This window comes from Chinchilla lanigera, unplaced genomic scaffold (genome assembly GCF_000276665.1).
Source record: "Chinchilla lanigera isolate Chin_1 unplaced genomic scaffold, ChiLan1.0 scaffold00030, whole genome shotgun sequence".
Taxonomy (NCBI): Eukaryota; Metazoa; Chordata; class Mammalia; order Rodentia; family Chinchillidae; genus Chinchilla; species Chinchilla lanigera.
The window spans coordinates 5059445-5086653 of NW_004955431.1; the positions used below are offsets into that span (position 1 = coordinate 5059445).

Consider the following 27209-nt stretch of genomic DNA (forward strand, 5'->3'; position numbering starts at 1 on the left):
AAGGGACACCAGGAACGTGTGAGGCTCTGCTCAGGAGTTATCACTGGAAGTGAGCTTTTCTGAAAGCCTGCTATATGCATGTCTCTAGCTGTGAGGAATGAATAGTCTACTGGGGACATAATCTTTTTAAAAAAATAATAGAGCACATATGCAGCCATCAGAAGAGTGGTACAGGTAAGAATAACCTTAAGAGTTCACCATAGGGAAATGGTGGCGCTAGAGAAGGGGTCGGGTTGGGAAGTGGGTGGGATTGAGCTGAGCGCTGCGTGAAAGGCAGGACTTGAATAAGCCCACGGCTAATAAACAAGATCCTCTCCCACTGAGATCAATTAATCCAAGAGTGTTCATCCAGGGCCTCTCTGAGGACTGTGGTAGACCACAAGGACTCAGTGCCACAGCAGATTGTGTCCTTCCCATGCCATTCTTGGAGGCAGCAGCAAGATGCAGTGGCTAATAACCCCCTTTGAGACCCTCTGTGTGACTTCGAGCAAGTTTGAAGTAAACCCTGAGAGCCCCAGTTCCTTGATTTTTGATGTCTTATAGAATTGTTCAGAAGATTAAATGAGAAGATGTGGGAAGAACACAGCACAAGCTGAGGGTCCAACATACGTTAGTTCCCTTCCTCCTAATGAACCTGATACGCATTTATTCTGCATCAGCTGGATTAAATTTCAGGCCGCCCTTTTCATGTTTTTTAGCTGTACAGAGTCATATTAGGAGGGTATGCAGTCGCTTGTTAAACGAAAAAACTTCACTTGAATTGTAAGGACTGTTCATCTTCAATATAATCTGATTTTAGTTTACACTGTATTTTCTTCTTCTTTTTACAGTTATGGGATATGACCCCAGTAGTGTCTTGATGACTGTCCTAGGAATCAGAAAGATAGTATGTACTAAAGAAATGGTTGTCTTAATCCAAATGATACTGGAGAAGTAAAGCAAAGCAGACTTGTGAGAAGTAAGAGAAAGTAAAGACCCTAGGGGAACGCGCGTCTTACCTACGCAGTCAGTGGTGAAGAGCAAAAGAACATTCGCAGGGACTTTTCCACTTGTTCATAAAATATAAAGAAGATATTTTTTTAACAAATGGTTTCTACAGTCTGGCTATGCTACATTGTTTTCCCACATTCTTTAAGTATGCTGAAAACATCTGTGTGGGGTGTTTAATTTTTATATTTTCCAGCCCTCCATTTTACCTGTTGCTTTGTGTGTTGGAGAAATACGAGAACTATCTGTTCAGAGTATTTTGGTCATTGTAGTTTCCACGTCTTCTTCACTGTGGCGTATGGCCAGCATCTTTTGCTTCTCTTCTTTCACCTACTTGCACCCTCTGTGCTGTTTGCCAGAGTCTGTGTATTTATGTGTTTATTCCCAGTGTTCATGCTTTCGTTTCTTCTCAGTGGAGAGATAGGAAAAGCATTTGTATGGCTCCACCAGCCAGCTTCTTGAATTACCTAAAGAATGATCCGTCTCCGTTGTCTGACCCGTTCATGTCCTCACGTAGAAGTGACTTCGTGTTTCTGCCTCAGGTTTGTGTGTTTCCCACTTTAGAAAATGCTGTGAGAAAGATGTTCCCACCATCGTCACCCCAGAAGTAGATGGTTAGAACTCACAGCTGCAACCATCAGTGCCTGGATCACTTAGCATCAGCTGGGGCCTCCTGAGCCTCTTACGTGTTAGGGTGTTTTTTGTTTTGCTTTGCTATGTTTTGTTTTGTTTGTTTTGTTTTTACATAGCTCTTACTTAAACCATTCAGAGCAAAAACCTACAAGCTCCAAAAATAAATGTCTTTAAGATTTGTTTTCTGTGCAACATTATCTCTGAACTGGAACATGTATTACTATAAGATTGTAATCCTGCTCTCTGTCCTAACCATCTATATTTTCTTACCCTTCAAATTTGACAAATATTTTATCTTACTGTATGTCATCCGAACATTTGCACACTTTCCTCCTGAGACTGTGTGTGATCTGAGATGCATAGGTACTGAATGCTACAGCTCCTGCTGGGTTCCTATTGGGGACATAAAAGGATTTCAGAAAATGAACAGGGATTCTTACTTCTAAGGGAATCCAATCAAACTTGATAAATGATCACCTCAGGATACTGAGGTCCTTTTTTAAAACCCTATTTTCAGTGTAAAAAGAGAATTAAAATGAGTGGCAAGCATGTGCCAGGTACCCGCCCCAATTTGTGCCCTTTATATGGATACCACCTCATGAGAGCCTCACCTGTCAGCAATCTTCGGGGCTCACCAAGACTCTTGAAGATCGCCAGGTTACACAAAGTCTCACAGATCAACAGGTCGCTTGCCTGCTTTCCCCCCTCTGGGTCCCGTCTCCACAGAGGCTGTTCACTTCCGACTTGACAAGTTTGGGGTGGTAGATAGGAGTTCGGTGAAATAGAAATTCTCCCTGTTACTGTTTCTCTCCTGGAAAGCATTTTAGTCCCCTCACAATCATTCATTGCTTTTCCTAGCTGGTGATACTCACTGAAAGTTACAGTGGGATACCGCCCCAACCCTGACCCGGTACACTCCCCGGGGATGGGGCTTCCTGGAGGTGATTCTGCTGGTCCAGCATTGGGAAGCAGGGCCATGGTGTGTGTCCTGTGTATCTGTGGCACATGGCAGCCATCACCTGAGGCCAGCACTCTTGAGGATGCACACAGGCCTGCACACACAAGGACATCACCACCATCTGTCACTTCACTGCCCATTCCATGCTACTGTTGCTTGTGTCCCATCAGAGCTGTTAGAACTCCTCTGAGTCTGTTCTGCATGGTTGCTGTGTAAGACAGCTTTTAAAAAGGGATTGCATTTAAAATACTAGACTATCTGTTTTGTAGTGTATTACTAGAACCTGTGGCCACTAACTATGTTGTATTAATAGAGAGCTGCGTGCTGGAAGTGGGTAATGGAAATGAATCACTCTGTTTTCACTTCCTGGACTTCTGCAGCTGGCCTGCATATAGAGAAGGAAATGCAGTTTGAGGGAGGCAGGCATTCAGGCTCCCAGCAGGCTTTGTGTGGATTCCCAGTTAGGTACGGTTGCGCTCAGACCTCACTTGGAAGGCTGATTGCCGCCCTTAGATCACACGTGGACACTGTGTCTCTCTGTTCCGTGACCCTGTGCTTCATCCCACCCACCTTCCTCCCAGCACTGCTGTGGTCTAGCCCACAGAGCCACTCAGAGGTTGAAATCTCACTAGTGATGAAAATCATGATTGAAAACCACAGACATTTCAAGGTATCCATTGCTCTGCCCTTTGATTTCGCCTTATCTCTGTGGGTGCTTGAATTTGGTGAACAGTTGATTTAGCAAATTAATTGTGTGTGTTTGTAATACTGAATTCTTGCATTTTGCATTAAGTATCTCCATTTCTGTAACCTATAGAGAAATATGTGCTGGTGTTGGATGTCTTCCAAGCATTTTGTGGAAATACAGGCTTCATTCATTATGAGTGAAAGGTGGCACCAGCACTTGGCTTTTCTCCTGTCCAGGTGAAAATCATAGCTCTTACTATATACCCTATTGGATTTGCACTTTACATATATTTTTGCTGTACTGTTTAAACATACAGCAGCTCTGGCAAATAATGCCTACCGTGGCTGTGCTGAAGAAGTAACGGACCTGCACTTCAGAGTCGTTCCCTTTTTGGTAGAATGAAATTAATCTCATGTTCTTGATTCCCCCAAAGGAATGACATTGCTGGAGTCTGCAGCTGCCTGCGTGGATCTCCATAGTAGCAAAAATGGTTTGACTAAATACTTGGAATCCTGTGTCATTTTTTATATGAAGTCAATCAACCATAATGTATTTCTTTTTTTAATGTTTGAATTATTCAGAGAATCATAGTCATAAAACTGGAAGAGATCTTGAGATCTAGAATGTTCCTAGCAGAAAGATTGCCAGGCAGTTAGATATAACTGAAGCATAAACAAGAGAATCCAAAAGAATATTCAAGGAATGATTGTTTTTTAATATTACCTAGTAACAGCATGAGCTGGAGGAGTGACTGCAGCCCCTTGAGACAGTGAGCTCTCTGGAACCGGTTTGTTCTTGTCATTGGAAGCGTATTTGACACCGCTTTTGGCCCCAGCCCTGTGGTTATTGCAGTAATGAGTATGTACTCTTCTCAGGAGGCAATTATGGTAGTTCCTCACCCACGTAAATTCCTTTCCACACTCCCCCACGGATCACCCCAGGAGCAAAACAAGTGGAAATCCAGGGGTCCCAGTCTGTTGAAGGCCAGGCTTGAGTGAGTCTCTCGAGCATCACCATTTGTCCTTCTGGTAGCACAATTCAGCCTTACCTTCTGAGGTTCACTTTTTAAAAATGCAATGTGTTTTTGTTTAACATTAATCCTTACAGCTTGAGTTTTGGCTTTTAAGCGAAAGAGTGGCTGTAAACTCTGTCATAGTTAGTGGACATAAATATTCATTAAATGAGATTCCTTTGGTTTTGCCTTTTCATAATTGTATGTAAGGGAACTTGTTCACAGAGATTTATATCTTAAAGTGAAAGAAAAGTGTTTTGCCAGAATGTTCTCATTTTTCTCCTTTAAAATAATGTCAGGTTAAATTTTGCCCAGTGTGAAAGTGGATATGTAGCAGCTTGATTACAAAACATAGAAATTAACTCAGTTGTGAGCACTGAGCTACCTAGATTGATCCTTGCAGCTCAGTGCTGGGGTAACCATGTGTCTGAGACCCCTTCCTGGCCAGGCAGAGCCCACACAGATGAGTACATGGGCCATCCCAGCACCGTGTGATTAATGTGATGATAGGTGTGTGCTTGAGGCCCCAGCCAGCGTGACCCTTCTGAGCAGAGAATAAAATCTAGGCTTCAGAAACAGCACAGATAAGCCTGAAGTCTGCCATGAGCCCGGAGTACACAGAAACCACAGGAGGTGGCATTGCCAGAGAACATCAAGTGACTCAGCAGCAGGCCTGGAGCCTAAGCCCTTGTAGCCACTAAGACACCAGTGCTCCATGGCCTCGTAGCCTGGGAGAGGGAGGGCACACCCCGTCTCCTGAGCCAGATTTACTCAGAAGCTTACCCTGCAGCTAGCACTAGTACCTGCTGCCTTTTCTTGGGAAATCTCAAGAATTGGTACCTAAAAATGACCCATGGTAGCTAATGCTTGGATTTTTCCGGACACATTGCCTTTCACTTAAAGCTGAGATACGGATCTGGAGACCATGCATGCACAGTCCATGGAAGAATATGGCTAACTAAATTAAATTATAGGCTTGCCACACTTAACTGACCTGCTGTGGAGAAGGGAAGGCTGGGCCGCAGTAACAGCTGGGGCAGGAAGAGATTGTTCTAGTCGGGGGCGGCGTTGCATTCATGTGCAACACGAAGCACTGCCAGGCACAGACAGGCGGCCGCCCCGGTAGTCCCTGTCCCCCTCAGCCTTAGGCTGCTCTCAGAAGTAATGGGCCCTTCCTGTACCGTGTAGCCCATGCCAGGAGTCTGCCACCGGGGCACCCCCCCATGCAAAAGGGAAGGAATTCTCTCAATTCAGTTAGGGGACACAGCGCTCAGGCAGCCACCTGGCTCCCAAAGAGCTGGCTCTGCTGAAGGAGGAGTACCTCTTGGTAGCGCCCGAAAGTGCCTGTGTATTTCTTGCTGTTACATTATTTGCCTTTTTGTCCGTAACTGAATTCGGAAATGTCTGTGTTCATGTTTAAATTTTAGCTCAGCTTTACAACCAAAAGTGAATGCCAACCCTCGGGTTTTAGTTTGCATTTTGTCTTTTAATGTTATCCTTCCCACCAAGAAGCTTCTTCAGGTCTAGCACATGGCAGCAGTGTCTGAAAATTAGGTCTGCCCTACGTTGGAGGGGGTGCCTCCCTTGTATTTCCCATGCCAGGCAAGCTTTTATAAGACAGTAGGTAGAGGTGTTGAGGAGATAAAACCCTTGTCAGAGATGATGAGAAGGAGATAAAGCCTTTGAGGATGGATGAATTCATAGTCCTTCTTAAGGCCCCTTCAGATCTTGTGATTCTGTCAGTGTTAACGAACCAACCCAAACCATTACCGGCACAGGGCCGACGTCACTCTGACAAATGAGGGCATGTTGCCATGCGTATGGTTTCTGCCATATCAAATGAATTGGTTTCTGGATTTTTCCATCTGACCCCTAGTGGGTATGGCATTAGAAAACTATAAAGGTGGAAGTTAATCTTGGTACCATCTCATTATAAATACATACCTCAAAATACTCACCTTTATAAGTCAAGACTACCTGACTTTCTTGGGAGAGGAAGTATCTGGGAATTGCATGTTGATTCAAAGTTTGGAACCCGACCTTGATAGTCATGATTCTTTGAGGTTGTTTTCTTGGTCCTCTGGAACATATGAGAAGGTAAACTATAACTCAAAAGAAAAAAAAGAAAGTGGTTTTTACAAAAGTATCTCCCTTACATACTTTTTTGTCATCTGAGTGATGGAAGCCTGTTGCCAGTCGCCAGGACAAAGTATAGACTAAAATATTTGTGTCGCCATTAACCATTGTATTCATTGGCATCTTCTGCTCTTTGCCTTGTTTTTTAAATTACTTTGGCTTTCAAGGTACTGTCCTTTTGCAAAAGAAAATGTACAAAAATTGCTATTAACTGGACAACAGGGAAGGTGCTGGCCCCACGTCCGTGCCTACCCACCACTGGCTCCGTAGCCAGGGACGCAGACACCCACTGGCACGGCCAGCAGGCTGGATCCACGTCTGGACCTGGCTGCAGTGGGCTTGTTCTTCATAGCTAGCTTTCTTTTTCTGAAATGAGATTCTCCAGGGCTGAGGCTGAATGTAGTAAGACTGAAGCTAAAACAGCTCTCTCCAGGGTGGTTCTGGCAGAACTCCTCTGGCAGTTGCCCTGTCCTTTGCTGCTGGATCCCATCAACCACACCAACAGTCTTGACGTGGACCTCCTGAATGTGATGCGGCGGTACTGTACGAGGGTGTCCTGTGATGACATGTCTGTATCCAGTCCTTCATCCTATGCTGCTGAACATAATGAATGTTTTCACTCTGCTCAGCTTCCCACTGTGCTGCGTCTAACCTCTAATGTACGTGTAGCCATTACCTGTGTAAGGCTCTCTGTGCAGAGTTGGCCCTGTGGTTTAAAATAAATGTTTGTGAACACCTGCCTGCAATTACGTTCCCATTAGCGCTTTTACGTGGGGCCACACACCCCAGTAGACTGGTTTGGTGCTACCCTTGTGGGTTCTGACACACGTCGGGGTAGGTAGGGTGGGGAATTACGCAGATTACTTCTGCATCTGGCTGTCTAGACCTCAAGGAGAACCATCGTCTGGAAACACGGGTGAGACATAGGCTGTGCCCGTGTGGCCCTTATCTTCATGTAACTCAGCTACTGTGTTTCATAAACTTTCCAAATTAGGAAAAAAAGACTATAAGAGGTAGGAAAAGCCCCTTTCAAAACTCCTGAGGTTGTTTTGTTTTGATTTAGTTTGGTTTGCTTTTGGTTTTTGGTTTTTTTTTTTTTTTTTTTTCTTAGACAGTCTTGCCAGTAATTCAGACTGGGTTTGAACTCACTATGTAGCCAAGGCTGGCTTCAAACTTACAGTGATCCTCCTGCCCCCGTCTCCTGAGTGCTGGGATGACAGGTGTGTGCCCCACGCCCAGCTGATGAGGTCCATTTTATGGAGATGAAGATAGGTGTAGAGAAATAAGTGACCGCTCCACCCCCACCCAGGGCCAGCACAGCCTCGCCCACACGGAGCGCCACAAAAGGCCCCAACTTCCTGCAGAGAAGCAGCGAGGCAGTTGGATGAAGCCAGTATTTGCCAAACAGTGCTGCTTCCTGCCAGGACACCAGCCTTCCAGGTAGTGCACCCAGAAAAGTCCCTTTTCCAAGTGCTTGGCTGGTGATCCCTGGATCTGAGTATTTCAAATGCCACCAAGAAGCCACGTCCACCTGGGTTTGCTGCTACTGTGGGGTAGGAGTCGAGTTTATTTCTCCTTGGACACCGAGAACTTCAGTACATGGATTCTAAATCTGCTCTGCTGATCTGTGTTTCTCTGGAGTCAGAGACACTGATGTGACTCAGAGGTTTTATCAAAGTGTAGATAGATTAGAATGCCAGGGGCATTACTGAAGCCTCTCATAATCTTAAGCAAGTATAAACTAGGCCTCATTTAAATTGTTTATATAAGTATGCATCATCGCTTGGTTGTGCTCGCTCCTGAGGACATGCATTGTCCAGGCAGTGTCCTGGCCTTTGCAGGATGCAGAAGTGGATGCCCAGCAGTTACTCAGTGGACATGGAGGAGCCAAGGGAGGGGAAGAGGCAATTGCGGGAAATGCATTGGGCTTCCCTCCTGGGTCCCCTCACACAGTTTTGGTTACTCTTCAGCGTGGAAAGTGTTTTACAATCATTCTCAAATAGATAAGACATTTCAACAAGAAAATAACCTGCCTCCAAAGACTAAGGTTAGCTTGATTAGAGCCCCAGTCATGTGCATTTTAAAATAAAACTTTCCATTCTTCCTAGTGCCTCATTGCTACATTGGTGTTTAGGTGGACACCAAAGTAGAGCCTCGCCAGCAGCCCTGAGTCCACACCTGCAGGTATTTCCACCTTGGGTCACCGGGCCAAGCCCAACCTCCCACCAGCTGTTCGGGATTTCAGTGGGTTTGTCCTCTTCCTCTAGCCAGAGGGACTGCAGAAGCTGGTTACTGATCCACACCAGACAGGTGATGATGTGTAAGCTGCGGTGGCCCAGCTGACCTCTCTGCCACCTGCTGCCTCTTGGTCCTTAGATACCATCCCTGCCCTCAGAGGTCTCAGCGGTAGGCACCACAGCTGGCATTGTCAGAGGAGCCTACACAGAGGAGAAAGTGAGAGCTTGGTAATTCAAGATGCTCTCTAGCCATGGGCCAATGCTGGGCAAGGACTGGAAACCAGATGGCAGCCAAGGCTCGAAGGGGGGGCACACATGCTGATGGATGGGCAGCGGGAGGGGGTGCCACTGTCCTCCTGGCCACCCAGTGGTCCCTCCAGCCAGGGTGCTTATCATCCATAACAGGGCAAAGGGCACCAGAGAGAAGGGGCTGGCTTACACCCACGGGCCACGTCCACTCTGATCCCTACCTCCTGCCGCAGACTTGCCCCCTGAGGAGCCACTGAGGTTGAGAACAAAACCTAAACAAGCAAACACTCCCCAAACAGAGCAGATCCCAGTTCTCTGTTCGAGTTGCTCTGGAGCTCCTGCTGCCCTGGGACTCAGTACGTTCCTGAGACGTCGTACTTCCCCACGGTAGGAATCCTCTGCACCCTGTCCCCCCAGGACCTGGCCTTGCCCAAGGCCGGAATGACAGGACTAGCACAAACTCAAAGGGACCCAGTAAGTTCATAAAGAGAAGTGGAGAAGGGGGATGCAAAATCAGGGGTGATACACTTGCCAAAATTAACCCCAAGAGGTGAGGGAGTCATCTCACCAGCAAGGCCCAGGCACCGTCTAGGAAAGCCGGAGACAGTTCCACCCTCACCTTGGGTTCCGTGGCAGGGGAGACCAAGCTGCTGCCCCTACTGCTTCACACCCAAGGAAGAGATTACTACATGGCCCCTGAGCTGCATGGCCAGTGCAGGGGAGAGTGAGCCACACCAGTATCTGTCCTCTCGGCTGCAGGTCAGTCTGTTCCCCAGCCTGATGGGGGACCCCAGTGCTGGCAGCCTCACAGCTTAGGAGAACATTCTTGAGTAAAGGGATATTATGTGGCTGGCTTCTTTTTAGTACCAAAAAATGAAGTGGAGTTATAATCTGCTCTCCTGCTTCCAAACAGCATTTATCCAAGCTCTGCAGAACAATTTGAAAAGAACTTTGTTCTAAAGCCCCTGAGGTGTTGCCTGGTAGAAGATGCTGCTCACCAGCACCTGAAAGTGCGTCCCTGTCACCCCAGGCTCCCGTGCACCTGCACCCAATCAGTCCATCCCTGAAAGCAGAGTCACCTCCTCTTTCTAGTCTAAGAAACAAGGGCTGGCGTGACGGTGGGAGCCACACTGAGCTCTGGGTTGGACCCTCCCTGTGCCTGGCCTGAGCCATTTTTCCAAACCTCCCTGAGCACCCTGGCCCCTTGGCAGTTTTAGCATTTCTTATTTATAGGAAGGAGTATAGTAAAAAGAGAAAGAATTTTCTCACTTCCTCTACCAAGTGCTTCCGCCTCTTCCTACTTCAGGCTGGCATGAGGTGCCCTTTGGCTGGCCTGGCCTTGCTTAGGTGCACAGGGGACTCGGATCTCACACTGGCTGCAGGCTACACCCCCTTTTCCCCACAGACCTCAAGGAGCATGGTGTCTCCCACAGGAGCAGTTTGGAAACAAAATACTTCACTTGCAAGGCCTGAGTGGGATTACAGAATTTTAAAGAGAAGACAAATTGCTTGATCCAAGATCTTCAATTTTTACATCAAAAATAAACTTTGGGGCTGAGGGCATACACCTTACTGGTATATGCCCTTGCCTAGCATGTATGAGATCTGGGGTTCAATCCCCAGCACCCCCCACAAACACACACACAGAGTAAAATAAACTTTTTCTTCCAAAAAGAAACATTTATGTACGTGGAAAAATTAGGATATCTTGATGGTAAAGTGGAACAACTTGAAACTTTCTCCAGTACCCTTCGGAGGTGACAGACAGCCACCTGCTAGGGGCCCCTGCCCAGTCCCCCCTCGCCTCTGTGGTCACAGACCGGCTGGCTGCACTGTGAGACCCCATCGTAACTCTGTCCTGGAGACAGCAGATGGTGACCTGCACCTTAACCCAGATGGCAGATCCCAGCGGTGGGCTTAGTAGACATAGGCTTTGTAAACATAGAGCCCGAGGTTGGAGCTGTCAGGATGCTAAGCTTGGGAGTATAAAGGGCTAGGGCCTGGACAGGAGGAGCCAGCATGTCTTGTTTCAGGAAGTGGGAGGAAGTGAGAACACATGCTCTAAACACCCTTGGCTTCAGTCTCCCCTAACTGCCAAGAGTAACCTCTTCATACGCACGGCAGGAGACTGCAGACTGCTAATTTCTCCCGGGCCCCCGTGGGGTGCTACACAGCTCCAAAGCACACCTCTTTCTATAGGGTCATGGCTGGAACCACACACAAAGATCCTAAGCCATGTGCTGTTAAAACCTGATATCCTCACTGAAGGATGCAATGCAGCAGTTTTCTATTTCCGTGGACACGTACCAACAGCACTCTCCAGCCCTGCACGGATTTCCTTTGTACAAGTGCTGCATAATTCCAGCTCCTTCCAGCCACCTGTGCTGTGGGAGCAACTGTGTATGCCATGTCCTTCGTCTGTCCGCAATGTGAGGGCAAGCAGTGCCCACCTGACAGGGACTGTGAGGAGGCTGGGGTTTCAGACAGACAGCACTGCGGCCAGCGGTGGGCGTTCAGGTGGCTGCTCTGGCTTTGGGAGGAGCAAGGGGCTGCAAGGGACCCAGGTGAGCTGCCCGAGGCCACGCGGTCGAGGGCGGGTGGCAGATCCGGAGGAGAGCTAGGCTGGTCTTCACTGCTGCTCTCGAGCACTTCCAGATATTCCACATCTCACCTCGGAGTACTTCCAAAATCCTGGGAAGTGGCGATGGGAGCTGGGCCCGTGCCTAGGTCCCTGACCGTCCTCCCTTGACTTCCCTCAGCCCCGGCTCACTCCTCTCCAACACAGGAATGACAGTGTTCACCGGCTCCCTCTCTCGCCAGGACACTGCTGTGGTCAGGAAGGAAGGGGTCCCCTGGGGAGCCTCCTGCCAACCCCACCCCACCCCGCCTCTGAGGACAAGGCTCTGCTTCGCTGCTCCCAGTGTATCCCTCCCCTGAAATTGAAACGCAGCAGCTCCTCAGTCTGCACTGTGCTGGTTTTAGGTCACTCCTGGGGAGATTCAATCCTGCACTACTCAGATATTTTTAGATGAAACATAAGCACCTCAGCAATTAAAGCCTACAATGTACCTGGAGCATCAACCTGGCCAGGAAGCACCGAGGAAAACAATGGCCAGGCACATTCAGGCGCTGCTTGCTGAGACAGGAGCATGATGGCGCCTTTAGGTGCAGAGCCATGGAGCTGGTAGTAAGTGCCGGGGGAGACAAGCCCCAACCCAGTCTGCTGAGGAGTCTTGATTTCACTTCCTTGGAAACTGGTCTTTACCTGAGGAGGTTTGAGTAGGACCCAGCACTAGGACCGGCCCTCTCTGTAAAGACTGAGCAACTGGGGACTTCACCAGCCTCCCTCTCCTGCTTAAATTTAACCCCCTAGCACCCAGGTCTTCCTCTTCACAAGTCGTTTAAGCGGCTATTCGTTGTTGTTCAGTGAGGGCAGGGTGATATGTGTCCTGTTCACTGTTGCTCCTCAGCCCCCTGGCACAGGCTGGCACAGAGCAGGTGTCCAATTAATACAGAAATTGGCTCCTGCCCTAGAGTGTAGCAAATGGATGAAGACACTGGGAGAATGCATCATTCATAAATGATAAAAATCAGGGCCAGGCGTGGTGAAGCACACCTAGCACTTGGGAGGCTGAGGCAGAAGGATCAGTGCAAGTTCAAGGCCAGCCTGGGCTACAAAGTGAATTTAAGGCTAGCCTGAACTGCATAGCGAAACCTTGTCTCAAAAAAAAAGAAAAAGAAATTGAGGCTAGGGATGTAGCTCTGTGGTAGAGTACTTGCCTAGCATGCCCGAGGCCCTGGGTTCAATCCCCACTACTGCCAAAGAAAAGGAAAAAATAAAAACCATTAAATACTCCCCATCAAGCCTCAGCTATCTTCAGACTATAGCCCTGTCCAAGGGCAGTCTGACCATCCTTTTCAAACCAGTCCAGCTCTGGGCCTCAGTTCTGATGAGTAATTGGCTTATTCCCCTTTTCTCTGGAGAAAATGTAAAGAAAATATGGCTCTTTCCAACGTCATGATTTAGAGTCATGAAAAATAATCTGCTTGGTGGAGAGTGGGTATGGGGTCAGTGAGCAAAAGCAGGGCACACAGGTAGCAGAGGAGATGTAGACACACCTGTCAGGCTACCTGCAGAAGGCGTACAGGACCAAGGAGGGCTTTACAAGCAACGTAGGTGCCCTGCCAGGTGGAAGTGTGAAAGCCAGATCTATATATATTAGCCCCCCCATCCTTAGTTTTGCTTTCTGTGGTTTCAGTTAACTGTAGTCATCAGCAAACTAAAAATATTACATGGGAAATTCCAGAAATAAACAATTCACACATTTTAAGTTGCACGCCACTCTGAGTAGCATGTGGAAATCTTGGGCCATCCCACTCCACCACAACTGGACATGAACCATCTCTTTATCTAGTGTATTAATGATAGATATACAACCCTCCCAATAGTCAGTAGCCATCTGGATTATTAGATCAGCAGTTGCTATATTGCAATGCTTAGAGTTAAATAACTCTTATTTTCTTAAAAATAGCTCCAAACCATGAATAATTATACAAAAGAAACATCATGGCATAAAACATTAGATAAACTCTGGTCTCTGTGGCAATACTGCAGGACATATGGGGGTAGAAAACAGGGTTTATGTAGAGGTCAGTAATATTCACAATTTGATCACACTAGTGATCTTTGAACGGATCTCCTGTGATCCAGGAGGGCCACTGTATCAGGATTTATTTTTATACCAGGAATCAAACTCAGTATCTTGAGCTTGCCGGGCAGGTGCTGTGCCACTGAGCTATATCCCCGGCCCCTGTGTCAGGATTTTAAATACAGCTGTAGTCAGCTGAGATCTGGCAGCATAACTCTGCTTTCTAGTAATAACCTCAATGGGATCTGTTATGGTTTGGGGCTTATTTTTGCAAGGGAGAACAACATAATATAGGACACATATTTTATACGATGATTTATAATAATCACCCAAAGAACGATATACAAAAGAGTGCAGGAAATCTGTCCGCACACTAAGACCAAGGAATCCAGCTGAGGGCCTGAATCCCATGGAAATGTCCTGCATAAATCCAGCTGAACACCCAGAGCTCATAACAATGCCTCCCACAAATCCAACTGGAGGCCCAGAACCCACGACAATGTCTCATGCAGGCCTGTTTCACGGATCTGCACTGGAAAGGCCCAAAGGACAGTGGTGGAATCTAGGAAGTCGGTGCCAGCGGGATGAAGGATCTGTGCTAGCAGGCTGAGAGATCTGCACTGGAGCCAGGAAGTGACGCTCAGAAGAACCAGAGCTCCCCCGAAAGGCACCACAGCCATCCTCAGCAACTGTGAGGTCCTGAGCTCCTCCAGTGATCAAGATGGCCAAGTTCCCATCAGGGAAGCCAACACAGCAAGCTTCTCCAGGACATCAGCAGTGCACCGTCTTCCCCTCGGGAGCCAGGAAGTGATGCTCAAAGTGAGGACCAGAGCTCCCCCAAAGTGAACCAAAGCCATTCTCAGTGCCAACAAGGTCCCAAGCTCCTCAGAGGATGAAAACAGCAAAGTTCATCGAGAAAGCCAGCATGACAAGCTCCTCCAAAAAAATTAACAGCTTCTTACAGCGTCCAGCTCCCAACAGCCTCTCTCAGCTCCCAAGAGCCTTCTTCTCCTTCTCCAAGTCTGCCTCTTATACTGCTGGCAACAACCCCCAGGTAGGCTCCCACACCCAGCACCACGCTTACTCAGTTCAGCTGGGGGTTATAAGTTGACCACCAGTTGTCAGTCCACTACAGGATCTGTCCTCTTTCCCTTCAGTTTTTCCAAATGGAATGGGCATGTCCCTCATGGTGAGCCCAGGGGATCTAGAGTGGCTCTTGAGGCATCTTCCCACCCTCTGGGCCATAGGCTCCTAAAATACAGAGAAGTGGCCACCCACCCACCTCATTCCTCTGTGGTATGAAGGGAATGTATTCTGCTGCTGGGCTACCACTTTGGTGGTACCAGTTTCACCATTTTCTGTGTGAGTTTGAGAAACACCAAGAAGAGAGGCAGCAGCTTTTGTGGCTTCTCCTAGGATAGTGTTGAAGGTCCACCCGGGTCTGAACAGAGCCATGTTCCACTCCTGGTGTAACGGAGGACTCCCTTCCTGACCTGGGGACATGTTCTGCACAATGATAAATGTGCTCACAGGACACAATGATAAATGCTCCCTCTCCCTCCCCCTCTACCTCTCCCTCTACCTCTCCCTCTCTGAAACCACTGAGAAACCGCTGCCCTTGCCTTGTGTGTAGACACAGGTCCATGAATACTGTCCTTGTTGAAGAGAGGTCACTGGTGTTCAATCCTGAACCAGGCTTCTTCCTGAGGACACTATTCTGTGTAGTCAATGTATAGAAATTTACCAACAAAAGGTTGTGCCACCTTCCCATTCTCTACCTGTGGAGAAATGTGCTCATTCTCTTGTTGCTGTTATGACAAATGACCACCAACTCAGTGGCTTAAAACAGCACAGATGTATTTTCTTGGAAGTCAGAAGTCTGAGATGGAGCTTATGGGGCAAGAGTCAGTTGTGTGACCTCTGTATTTCTTGCCTTCTCCACTTCCTGGAGGCTGCTCAAATTCCTTGGCTTGTGGTTGCATCTTTCTAACATCTCCTTCTGTCAGCTCATCTCCTTACCCTTCTTCTCTTCTGTGAGGCCCCTTGTGATGATATTGAGCCCACCTGGATATTACTCCCCCAACTCAAAATCCTTAACCACCTCTGCCAAGTCCCTTTTGCTGTGTAATGGTGACATAGTCACAGGTTCCAGCGATTAAAATAGACATCTGGGGGGAAGAGGTCATTATTCTGCCACCACAGCAGTGAAAACGTAGCCTATCTACGTTGCCTTCTTCCTGCCTTCTCTGCTTTATCATTTTAACCCACTAGGAAGAAGAGCCTCTATTAGCTGTTCTTTCCCATCGGGATCGTTGGGGCAGGAAGTACATTCCTCCCAGACCTGGATGCCCTGGACAATGTCCCTTGCCCTCAGGAGCCTCCTCCCATGCTCTGCCCAGGTTCAGTGACAGCAGGCAGTGCCTGCAAAGAAGGGTGGGATCTTTAATGTGGCCCTCGGCACGGCTTCCCTTTGACCTCCTGGACAGAACTACAGGTTTTCTCTATGGATGCGAACAGAATGGTCCAGCTAAGACAGCTGGGCAGCAGACCCAGGCCCACTGAGTTCCCATGAGGAAATAAACCATTACTGTCAAGATATCCCAAAGGCTCAGCTCACCATTCCGGGATCATGTTCTGCTTCCAGTAGACAGACCAGAGCTTGGGGAGCATACAGACACCTGAGGAGGCAGAACGTGTCCTGTGGGGCTGCGGTCACACTAAAACCCCAACCTGGGGAGCCCTGGGGAGCCCTCGGGCAGGTGGTGGGTGGGCAGGGATTGTGTGTATCCACCCCGAGCAGAAGGCAGCCAGCCACTGAGGGGCAGCTCCCTGCCCCAGAGACTCTGCATCCAGCCCTGAGCCGGCTGTGTGTGCTACACCAGCTATTCCGATTCTTTTCCCATCCACCAAGTCTTCTCTTCAGGACTGGAGGAAAGATGCCTCAAGGCGGGGTACCGAGAGGAGGAGACGTCCACACTAAAAGAACACCGGATGTGAAAAAGCAAACTGCAGAGTTGCCCACTGTGGAACGAAACCAATACACACGGCTCTCTAGTCTGTGCATAGAAAAACGCGAATATGAAATTTAGCAATACTGCTTATGCCTCAAGGGTGGGATTAAGTAAAACTTTCGCTTCCTTTTTTAGACATTTCTGTACTGTTTGGATTTGAGTATTTTTCCAACGGACATTTCATTTTATTATTATTTCTGCAATCCAGAATCATACATATAACACTTTAGTGGAAAGAAAAATGTTGCAGCATATTTGACATGGAAAGCTCTTTACAATGTCTCCAGAATGAGAGGTAACAACCGTGGGAAGAATAATCCATTTTTTGTGAGAAAAGGTGTCAAAACAAAGAGAGGATATCTGCAAGGATGATATTTTGGAATATCTGTGAATGGTGAACTTATCATTTCTCTATTCTTATACATATCTGTACTAAAAAAAAAAAAAAAAAACAATGAGTATTACCTTTTGTTTTTTTTAAAAAGAGAAAGAGTTAGGCCACATGGGAGTGGGCCGTGGGGTTCAGAGGCAGGGCCGGCTCCCTCGCTGCTGGGCCTTGGAGTCTCCCCAGGAGCAGCTCCCAAGCCTGCTTCATGCCCTGCCTGAGACTTGGGGACCCCGCCTGGCACCCACACAGTATCTCCGGCGTTGGTTCTTTATTGTGGAAGGAAGGCCACAGCCGCCAGCCCACTTCACAGGTCGGGGTTTTGTGTGTGTTTCCTGGGAGGACTGGGAAGTCCTCTGGACCTGGGGTGCTGGTTGCTGCGTGGCTGTTTTATTTTTGTAATTCTGAGTTGTGACTTTCATCGCAGACAGCATTCTTATTTGTCCAGGGCCCAATTTATTTCCTCAGGGGCCTGCCTTCTTCCTATCTGTGGATCTTTTAAAAAGTCTCACGAACCCTCGGTCTCTAACAGCTGTTAACCTCCATTCAGTGGTCTCAGACACATTTTTGGATTCGCTGCCAGTGGCTTTCTGTAAGAAAACGAAAGGACTTCTGCCACAAGCGATCCGCCCCCTCAACCTAACCCAACAGAGGCCACGGAGGACGGAGGATGTCACAGGAAAGCTGCGGGCTCCTACCCTGCGGATGCTCCAGGCCTTCGTTTCCTCCTCCTCCCTGTGGGGATGCCCCCGAATCCGTTCAGAGTTAACAGTCTCCTGCTGGAGGATTGCTGGGCTGCCAGACTGTCCTCCAGGGCACACCAGGTGGCAGATGCTCTTTAACCCTCCTGGGCAAACAGCACAATTGCTAGCGATGGGCCTCCCAGATCACTTGAAAATCTCCCTTTTCCCTGAGGGAAATGCTCTACCCCTGAGCCACAGCCCCAGCCTGAGCCCTCGGCAGTACTTCTGGTGCCTCCTGCCCGCAGAATCTGCAGCGCTCCTGCTCCCTGAGAAGAGGAAACAGCCCGGCCACGCAGAGCCTCACCCTCCCGGCTGCCTTCTGAGGCCCTTCCTGTGTATCCCTGGAGGCTTTCCAGGCCAGCAAAGGGAAACAATCATAACCTGCTAAAATTGGAACATAAACACAGTAAGTAGTTGGGCTGGGGATGCACCCGGCAAATACACGTACATACCTTACCCGAGAAGCGGCCCCAAGGAAATTCTGCCCAGGTTCTTGGTGTCCTGAACAAAGAATTAGACAAGACACACAGAACAGGGAAGGTGGAAGAGAAGCACGCTGTTGCCCGGGGGATATGAAGGTAAGGGAAGGGTCTTTTGTATCCCGAATTCCTAGCCTCGCTGCTCCCTCATGCAGGTAGGGCATGGGAGGGTGTCCCATCAGCAACTAACTTGGCCTGGTGGCAGATTTAAGCTGTCCTAGTGAAGCCTTGCCTGGCTTTGTGCCAGATGTAAAGGAAGAACTGAAAATAGCACTTTTCCGATTGGTTCTGTGGACAGTGCTCAGGAGCTGCAGTCATCCGCGGTCCTGTGTGCTGCGAATCCCTGGGTCTCATGACTTTAGCAAGTTACTTCCAGTTGTTTGACTGGTTTTGCTCCACCCCTAATCTCCTGCCTAACATATATATGTGAGATATGTATACCTTATGTATACACATATGTATGTGTAGATACTATACGTGGTTATTAAAAGAATTGGATGCCCGCCGGCATGGTGCTGCACACCTGTAATCCCATCACCCGGGAGGCTGAAGCAGAAGGATTGCCATGAATTTGAGGCCAGCCTGGGCTACATAGTAAGTTCAAGCTAGCCCGGACTATCTAGCAAAACCCTGTCTCAAAAAGAAGAATTATATATCAAATGTGGTGACACAGGCCTGTAATCCCTGCTCTCTGGGAGGCTGAGGCAAGAGGATCACAAGTTCAAGCTCAAACAAGAGTGGCTCAAAATAAAAAGTAAAAAGAGCTGGGACTATAATTCAGTGAGAAGGTCTTGGGTTCAACCCGTAGCACTGAACAAGAAGAAAGAAAGGATTGGGATCAATGAGACGTTGGGAGACTTATCCAAGGTCATTTAAAGTCCCTGTGAAGTGAAAAGCAGGTAACAGAAATCCTTTGCTTGAGTCGGTGAATCAGCAAACTAGCCCAAGTCCCGAGCAATGCTGGGGAAGCAGGAGTGTGTCCCCATGTTGGCACGCCATTGACCCTCCCCCAGTGAACATGGAGGAGCTGCTCCCTGGCTGGCTTACCTACCGTGACCCTGTCATTAGCCTGGGAGCCAGTGTCATGCCCCTGCCCCACAGTCTTTCAGTACTGCAAGTTCCCACTGAACTGAGCAAACACAGTCTGCAGAAGTAGCTGGCTTCTCTTGAAAATGAGCCCCGTCCTGTTTATAACAACACACACGTGACCCAGGCTTCACCCAGAGTCAGCCCTTACATTTGTCCATGTGGCCTTGACCCCGTGGGCAGAGCTGACTGAGACAGGGGTGACACCTGATCCACGCAGTCCAGTCACACCCTCCCCGCAAGAGTGTAAAATGCAAAACTTGAACTGAGGGCAGCTGACTCTGCGGCAGCCACATTTGACCACATGCAGGGAAGAGCAGAGAGGCTGCAGAGGGAGAGAACCAAGTGTGATGAGTCTCCGGACAACCGTCAGACTTGCCCTCCTGGCCGCGACTGCCCAAAGCCCAGCAGGGCCGCCATCTTTGGGTTCTGTGAGGGCTGCCCGTGTAGCCAGCCGATAAATTATCTTCGTTTAATTCTCTTGAGTGGGTTTCTGTTACTTGAAACCAAACAATCCCTAAGAGTCTTGGCTTGTCTTAGCTAGAATGTCCAAGAGTTCTCCTGGAACAAGCAGCTTCTTTTTAAAATAAGAATGTTTCTGGAAAGGTACAGGCTGGGCATATTTTCAGTCATTCCCATCTTAGCATGAATGAGCTCGGGAACTGCCTTTCCTCCAAGACTTCCTAATTAATACTGAGGATATTTGGGGCTTCAGAGATTTGAAAAGAGAGAAGAAGAGAGAGAGAAAGAGAGAGAGAGAGAAGAGAGAGATTTTAGGGTACAAGGTCCCAGGAGACAACAGGCCTAGGTGCAGGGAAGGCACCTTCAGCTGCTGGAAAATTTTCCCAAGGATAGTCCCGCTCCCAGTAATAAGGAAAATAATTCATTATCATTATATCATTATGACCCAGTAGGATTTTTAATTTACACAATGCCTTCCTTCCAAGGAACTCATTATTTCGATGGAGGCTCATTATGAGAAAGAGATTTGAGAGTGGAATTTATGTTGGACACAGCCTTCTAAATACGGCAACACAGACTTTTATTACATGGGTCCATGACTGGAAGCAAGTTTCCTTCAACAGGCTAATTAAGAAGGAATGTAAAACTGTGTCAAGCCCAGAATGGGGAAGAAGAGATGCTCAGCATTCTCACAGCACTGTGAAAACCACAGTTCCTTCCTCCCAGTAGTAACTTTGCAGTAAGATAGTGTACAATATCTTTAGTGTAGCCAATTTAAATAGCTTCTAAAAAGACCTGTTTGTTCAATAAATAAATAATAATAAAAGATCTGTTTGTTTTTCTTTTTTTGTGTGTGCGATATTGAGGACTGGTCCCAGGGCCACAGACCTGCCACTAAGTTACTCACATCCCAGGTCTTTTCTATTTTATTTTTTAAGATAGGATCACACTAAGTTGCTTGAGCTGGCCTCAGGATAATGGATAATGCAGGTGATATCCTCATCAGTGGATTAATTCACTGATGAGCTGCTGCTAGGCAGTGGGGCCTGGTTGGAGGCGGGTCACTGGGGACATGACCCGGAAGGGTACATCCTAGTCCCCAGCTCCTCCCTTCTATTTCCTGGTTGCCATGGGTTGAGCAGCTTTCTTCCACCATACTCTCTGACCATGCCTTTTCTGCCTTGCAGCCAGCTGACCAGGGACTGAATCCTCTGAAAACTGTGAGTCAAAATAAACCCCTCCTCCTTGAAGATGGGGGTATCGGGTATTTTGCCCAGTGACAGGAAAGCTGCCTTACACTGTCATGAATGACAATCCCAGTGCTGGGAACAGGGACATAATGACCACTCCCTTCCTGCACAATTCTCACCAGGCCTTGGACGTATTAGTAAGTGGCCGAGGGACACTCCTAGTGGAAGTGAGTGCTGAGCCAGAAGTGTGTAGGCTGCTATGAGCACAGGGGTGGAGTAGGAAAACCTCAAGGCCTGCTTTAGCCCTGACATTTCAGCGAAGATTTAGAAGACAGACTGCTGAGGCAGGAGAGGGAAAGGCAGGCCTGAGACTGGAGGGTCCAACTAGGGAGGCCGCAGTCCACTCAGCAAGGTAGCAAGCAGGGCAGGGTGAGGCCAGAGCTCGGAAGCCCACTGCCAAAGACACAGGTGGCCTCAGCAAGACAGTGTCCGCCCCTGAAAAGGAAGCTCCCCGCCTTGCCAGGTGGCCCATGTCTCCACTCTAGGAAGCTTCTGTGCCTCATCAAAAGACTGGGGAGGAAACCAAGCTGGGGTGGGCAGCAAGAACCCAGGAAGTGGGGGAGCAAGGACAGAGCAAGAGGGGCTTCCATGGTAGCACTTCGGCTGTCACTTGCTTCTCTTCCCCAGCCCTTCAACCTTGCGGCTGGCCTGCAAACCAGGGTCTGGGTTCAGGTGACTGAATTTTGCCCCTGCTGACACATCAGCTGCTGTGGGCTACCCTGGGGACGTGGAAAAGAGCAGGGGAAAGCCTGTGGGCACGCGAGCCTCAGCTCATGGGAAGGACCAAGGGGCACAGTTGGGGTTTTGTTTTTAAACCTCCCAATGGGTGCCTCTTAGTGACTCCTTTGCAAACACTCACAAGATCGCAGCCAGGTCATCAGATAAGGTCCAAGGCCACGGGATGGTCTGAGTTTAGAGACACTTTTCCTTGGCCAGACATGGAGACTAGCTGTCCCCACAGAGCCCTGGAAGGGCTGAGAGCCGCCCCTGAAAAGGGAGCTCCCCGCCTTGCCAGGTGGCCCATGTCTCCACTCTAGGAAGCTTCTGTGCCTCATCAAAAGCAGCTTCAGTGGCTGCCAGAAAGCAGAAGGCCCCTGAATTTTGAACTTATTAATTCCCTCCTCTTAGGACTTTAGCCTCATAGGTCCTCCAAGGTCCTTGGGGTAAGGTGGTTCCTACTTGTGGTTTGAGGCACTCCCAAACTCACCAACTTCCCCTGTGGTCTGAAATCCACCCCACCTCACTCGGAAGCTCACTGATTACTGAGGGAGAGCACATATAATAAATAACCCAGGTGTCCCTGACTCCCCAGTCACATGCCCCCTGATACCATGCCCTCCTCCCGTCCCTAAGTCCAGGCAGCCACGGATCTGTTCTCAGTCCCTCTAGATTTGCCTTTCCCAACGTCCCATAATGGAATCATACACCATGGACCATTCTGATGTCAGCCAATGCATTTAAGACTCATCTATGTTGCTATGTATATCGCCGTCTTGTTCCTTTGTCTTGCTCAATAGCACGCAGTGGTACGCAGCATTATAGTTTATGGACCAGTTGAGGGACATCTGGGGATTTTCCAATTTGGGGCAATTATGGATAAAGCTGCTACGAACATTCCCATGTACGTTTTCGTGAGAATGCAAGTTATTTCTCTTGGGTAAATAACTTTCTTTAATCCTCACCTCTGGCCTAGAAGTATCACTACCTGCATTTTACAGAATGGGCAAGAAAGGCCTGGGGAGAGGTAAACAATTTGTACCTAGTCACATCCGCGTAGAGCTGACTAGCCACCCAGAATAACTCAGCTCGGCTCACTCAGTACCCAGAGCTAGCCAGACTGCCCCAAGGCCCTCTGCTCTTTGCAAGAAACCCACCTCTCAGTAGAGAAGATACTGTATAATCCCAGGGTACATGTCGGGGGAGCCCGGAGCAAGAGCCCCTGATGAGACTCTGGGGTACAGCTGTCCAGCTGAGAGCTCAACAGGGGGGAATGCTCTGGGCAGAGGACCAGCAGGGACAGAGCACAGAAGTGATACTGCTGGTGACCTGTTCTAAAAATGATGGGCTGCCAGATAGAGGATCCAGGTAGGAAAACAATGGGAAATTTGTGCAGCTAGGTAGGTGGGGTGTGCTATCAAAAGGCTTGAGTCCAGGTTAAGGAACTACCTTTTCTGCAGCACAGTCATGCATGGCTTAACAACTAGGATCTTAGAAATACGTCATCATGCAATTTTATCATTGTGTCCAAAGCTGGCTAATATGGACACTGTTAGGTGATACCACACAGCCTGCTGCTCCTGCGCCACAGGCCTGTACAACATGTTACACTACCAAACACTGTAGGCAACTAAAAATTTGTATAACTGAGCACATCTAAATAGAAAAGGTCATAGCAATTTTTCAGCTCCAATAAAATCTTGTGAGGTCTTGGCACCATCTTATATGTGGTCTGTCCTTGACCAAAACACTCTTAAGCATGCATGACACTTACAATTTCCCTGGCCTTTCTCTAGTGATCTGGAAGGTCTGTGAACTGGAAGGAGGTCAAGCGAGCTGAATGTGCAAGGGTAATGCTCTGAGAAAAGGTTACTGGGGAGTAAGAATGCCTGGCACCAGACACATTGTATGTCTCAGAACATGTCTGTCAGGAAAGTACTGTTCTTTGGCCCTTCGGAGGCTTCCCAGGTCCCTAGAAGTATAAAAAGGGAGCTTACCATGTGACTCCTGATGTCACTTATGTTTCTAATTCTCCTGCTAGGCTAGGAGCCCCCCTTTAATTTCTGAATCCTCACCACTGCCACCATGTCAGCATGTAGTAGGCCCTTTGTAAATATTTCTGGAACAAATAAGGAGCTTCTTTTCATGAAATATTTTGGTTAATAAATACTTATCACATCAAACTTAAGGACCAATTTCCAAAGGATTTGAATTTATAAGGTCAAACCCTTGAAGATTATCAGGCAACAATATCTACTTCCCCTTCCAGGACTACCATGGGAGAAGTGTTACTTCTCTGAGGCTTGACTTTGAGCTCTGTGAAATGACGTGCCTTGGCTAATTGTACATTAGCAGGTATGAAATAAGTGGCGGTTTGGAATTGCTTGCATACTTTGGCTTCTGTAGTTTCTATGAGAACATACACTGGCTTGCCTGATGATCCAAGGAAAGTGTGAGAGGTTTGGAACATACTCCAGATCCAACGTCCTGCTTTGAGCCCCTCACCTGAGCCTTAATGAAATTAGACCACCTAGCAAACCTGAAAAAGAGTCAGCAAAAAATACATGCTTAGTACTGTATAATCCCAGAGTGTGGAGTTGTTTGTTATATGGCAACAGCTGACAGATACAACCCTAAGTTAAAACTGACCCAAGTATAATCAATTCATCCTTTGCTGTGGAAGGTAAGTCATCGACTCTGGTTTCAGATTATCACCTCTTGATACTCACTGTCCTCACAAAACTGGTATGAAGATCCATGAGATAATCTGAGAAAAGCAAATAGCACTGCCCTGGCACATGAAAAGCACTCTGTGTGTACTATTATTAAGGTGTTTCTAGATCTTGAATCCATGTTGAATTGCAGTCATCACTGAATGTAGAGGTATGCCAGTGAGTAAAGAGCTCCATGTGACAGAATGTCAAGTGACAACATCTCGTGTATACAGAAAACCCCCTTATCTGTGGGGATATGTTCCAAAACCCCCAATGAATGCCTGAAACTGTATATGCTTTTTTCCTACTCATCCATGATAAAGTATAATTTATAAATTACGCACAGTAAGAGATTAACAATACATAATAATAAGACAAAATAATTATAATAGTATATTGTAATGAAAGTTACATGAAGCCAGGTGTAGTAGTATTAATATAATAATACTATCATACTATATAACAGTATATTGTAATGAAAGTTACATGAAGCTATGTGGAAGCCATACCTGTAATCCCAGAACTGGGAGGATGAGGCAGGAAGATCACAAATTCAAGTCCAGCCTGGGCAGTTTAGTGACTTAGCAAGACCCTATCTCTAAAAATATGGGGCTGCAGCTCAGCGCAAAGGTCTTGGGTTCAAACTCCAATCCTGCAAAATAAAATAAAATGAAAATTTATGTGAATGTTGTCTCCCTTGAAAGAATAAAGACAAATGTTAAGATTTTCAGACCCCAGTTGCCTGTGGGTAACTGAAACCACAGAAAGTGAGGCTGCAGACGAGAGAAGATGACACGCTGATGTCTGTCCTTCTGCAGTGACCCAAAGTGAACTTCCCCACCTTCTGCCAGCGATCTGAGGCACCCCTGCCTGTTTATTACAGCTCCTTTCAGTGGTGATGCAGCTGTCCTGGAGGAGGCAGAATCTGCGTCCCGCCTGTGTCCTGTGGTGTGGGGGAGGCGAAGATGGAGTGAGAGGCTTAATCTGCTAATGCGGCCGTGGCAGGCTGCCAGAGGAGCACTTAGCATGGCCTTGCCCCCTCCCATCTGTCTTCACTCCTGCAGGCCTCTTCATGGCACTCAACATTAACAGCCAAACGTGCATGGAGAGGACTAAACTCAGGGGTGAGACCAGCAACCAAACAGAATCCATCTCACGCAATCTTTTCCTCTCCATGGTTCCTCTACCCAGCACCAAGCCAGAGCAGCTTGTTTTGTCCTCCAGTAGGATAAACTTTGAAAATCACTCCATCCCCACCCACTTCCACAAAAAATTAAGAAGAATTATATTCAGACTTCACCTAGTCCATAGGGGCTTGGAAGGTATCTTGCATTTAACTAATCTGCCAGCTTCCACACCCTTAGGATCTGGTGATAAATTTTGCAAATACTGGTGTATGCACTATCCTCAGAGGATGGGAACCTCCTAGTATCTGGCTGTGGACTGCAAGTGTTTCTGGCAGCCCAAATGAATCTTAGAAAACAGCAAACAACCTATCCCACATTACATAATCCGGCTGGGAAAACATGTTTCGTACTAGAAAGGCAGCCAGCAATTTCCCAGTACTTAGACAGAGCTCTGAGTTTTTTGGTTTGGTCCGAGACCTGCTCAAGAATGACAATGGTTTCACCTCTCTGAAACCCCTCATCTCTCCAGCAGATGCATACTGAGCTGCCCCCTCTGGGGCTGATATCCCTCTGTATATGGCACTGTATGTTTCACAGTATCAAAGCATAAGAATTATTATGCTTCTCAGAGAAGACAGAAAGATCAATAAAATGTTCCTAACACAAATAGGAAATGAAAAGAGAGATGGCAGTCTTCTTAGAAGCAGGCAGAATCCATACAAAGCAGCAATGTAGGCAGCTGCATAATAAGCAACGCAGCCCCTTCAGAGTCTATCCTGCCTGCCCACGTTCTCAAGCAACACAAAAGGGCCCCAGTCACTCTCCATTTCATCTTCCTCTAAAACCTCTGGGGGCCTCCAGGAAGCATCCCCAGCCCCAGGCCGGCCTGCCCCGGCATGGCCAGCCACCTCCTCCTAGTACTCCTTAGCGTGTATTTAACGATAATAAAGCGGTGAGTGTGGGAAAGGAAATGCTGGGGAATTGCATACTGGTTATGAACATGGGATGTGGAGGCAAAGAGACTTAGGTTCAAATTCTGGCTCTCCCACTTGACCTGGGGCAAGCTATGTGACTCCTCTGCATTTCCCTCTCCTCATCTGCAATACACGGGCAGGAATACCTCCACACCTCCATCATAGGGCAGTGGTGAAGGATAAATGCTAACTATATGTGCGACATTCACTGGCGCTCAGCACGCGGTAAACACACAGCGGAACGAGCTGGACGGTGAGTGGGGAATGAACGGCAGCAAAGTTAACTCATCTAGTGCAGCCGCAAAGTCCTGGACGTGGAGGAGGCCAGCATACAGGTTAGTTCTTTGCTGTCACTGTGTGGAAACCCTCCATGACTTTGTAACATGGAATTCCACATTTTCATTTTCAATTGGCACTGAGCTCTACAAGTCCTGCAGAGAGGCTGGCTGCGATGCCCGAGGAGTCTTTGCTGCCTCTGAGTGATATACCAAGTCCCAGTGGTACTCAAGGTACAAAGTACATTTTGGTACTTTTGGTAATTTTGGCAAGACCACATTTGGAACAAAGTCAATGATGGAAATGTAGCCCCTCGAGGCGTTGCAGGTGTGGCTGCTGTGTCACATCTGCGTCACTAGGCGGCAGAGAGAATCGAGGCTATGTCTACGCTCAGGGTTCCGACCCGTGAACGCCTGAATGATTAGTAGCCTGACAC

General features: G+C 47.9%; 1 protein-coding gene and 1 long non-coding RNA gene across 8 annotated transcripts in view; one reads left to right on the forward strand and one right to left on the reverse strand.

Annotated features, from left to right (window-relative positions):
• The window catches only part of Wdfy2 (WD repeat and FYVE domain containing 2), a 277243-nt gene extending 250040 nt beyond the window's left edge, over nt 1–27203 (forward strand). For 3 of the 7 annotated variants that reach the window (XM_013515763.1, XM_013515761.1, XM_013515762.1), the window contains one exon: nt 25280–27203. In XM_013515763.1, the coding sequence (XP_013371217.1) occupies nt 25280–25387 (108 nt within the window). In that variant the 3' untranslated portion in view covers nt 25388–27203. Of the gene's footprint in view, nt 1–543; nt 800–830; nt 7161–17933; nt 18588–20200; nt 20542–25279 lie in introns of those variants that run through there. The other 4 variants (XR_261449.2, XM_005387605.2, XM_005387607.2 and 1 more) reach the window with 4 other exon arrangements.
• LOC102004307 overlaps nt 25009–27209 on the reverse strand; it is a 24865-nt gene continuing 22664 nt past the window's right edge. The window contains exon 4 of the long non-coding RNA XR_001234597.1: nt 25009–25048. This is a non-coding gene — a long non-coding RNA (uncharacterized LOC102004307). The remainder of the gene's footprint in view (nt 25049–27209) is intronic.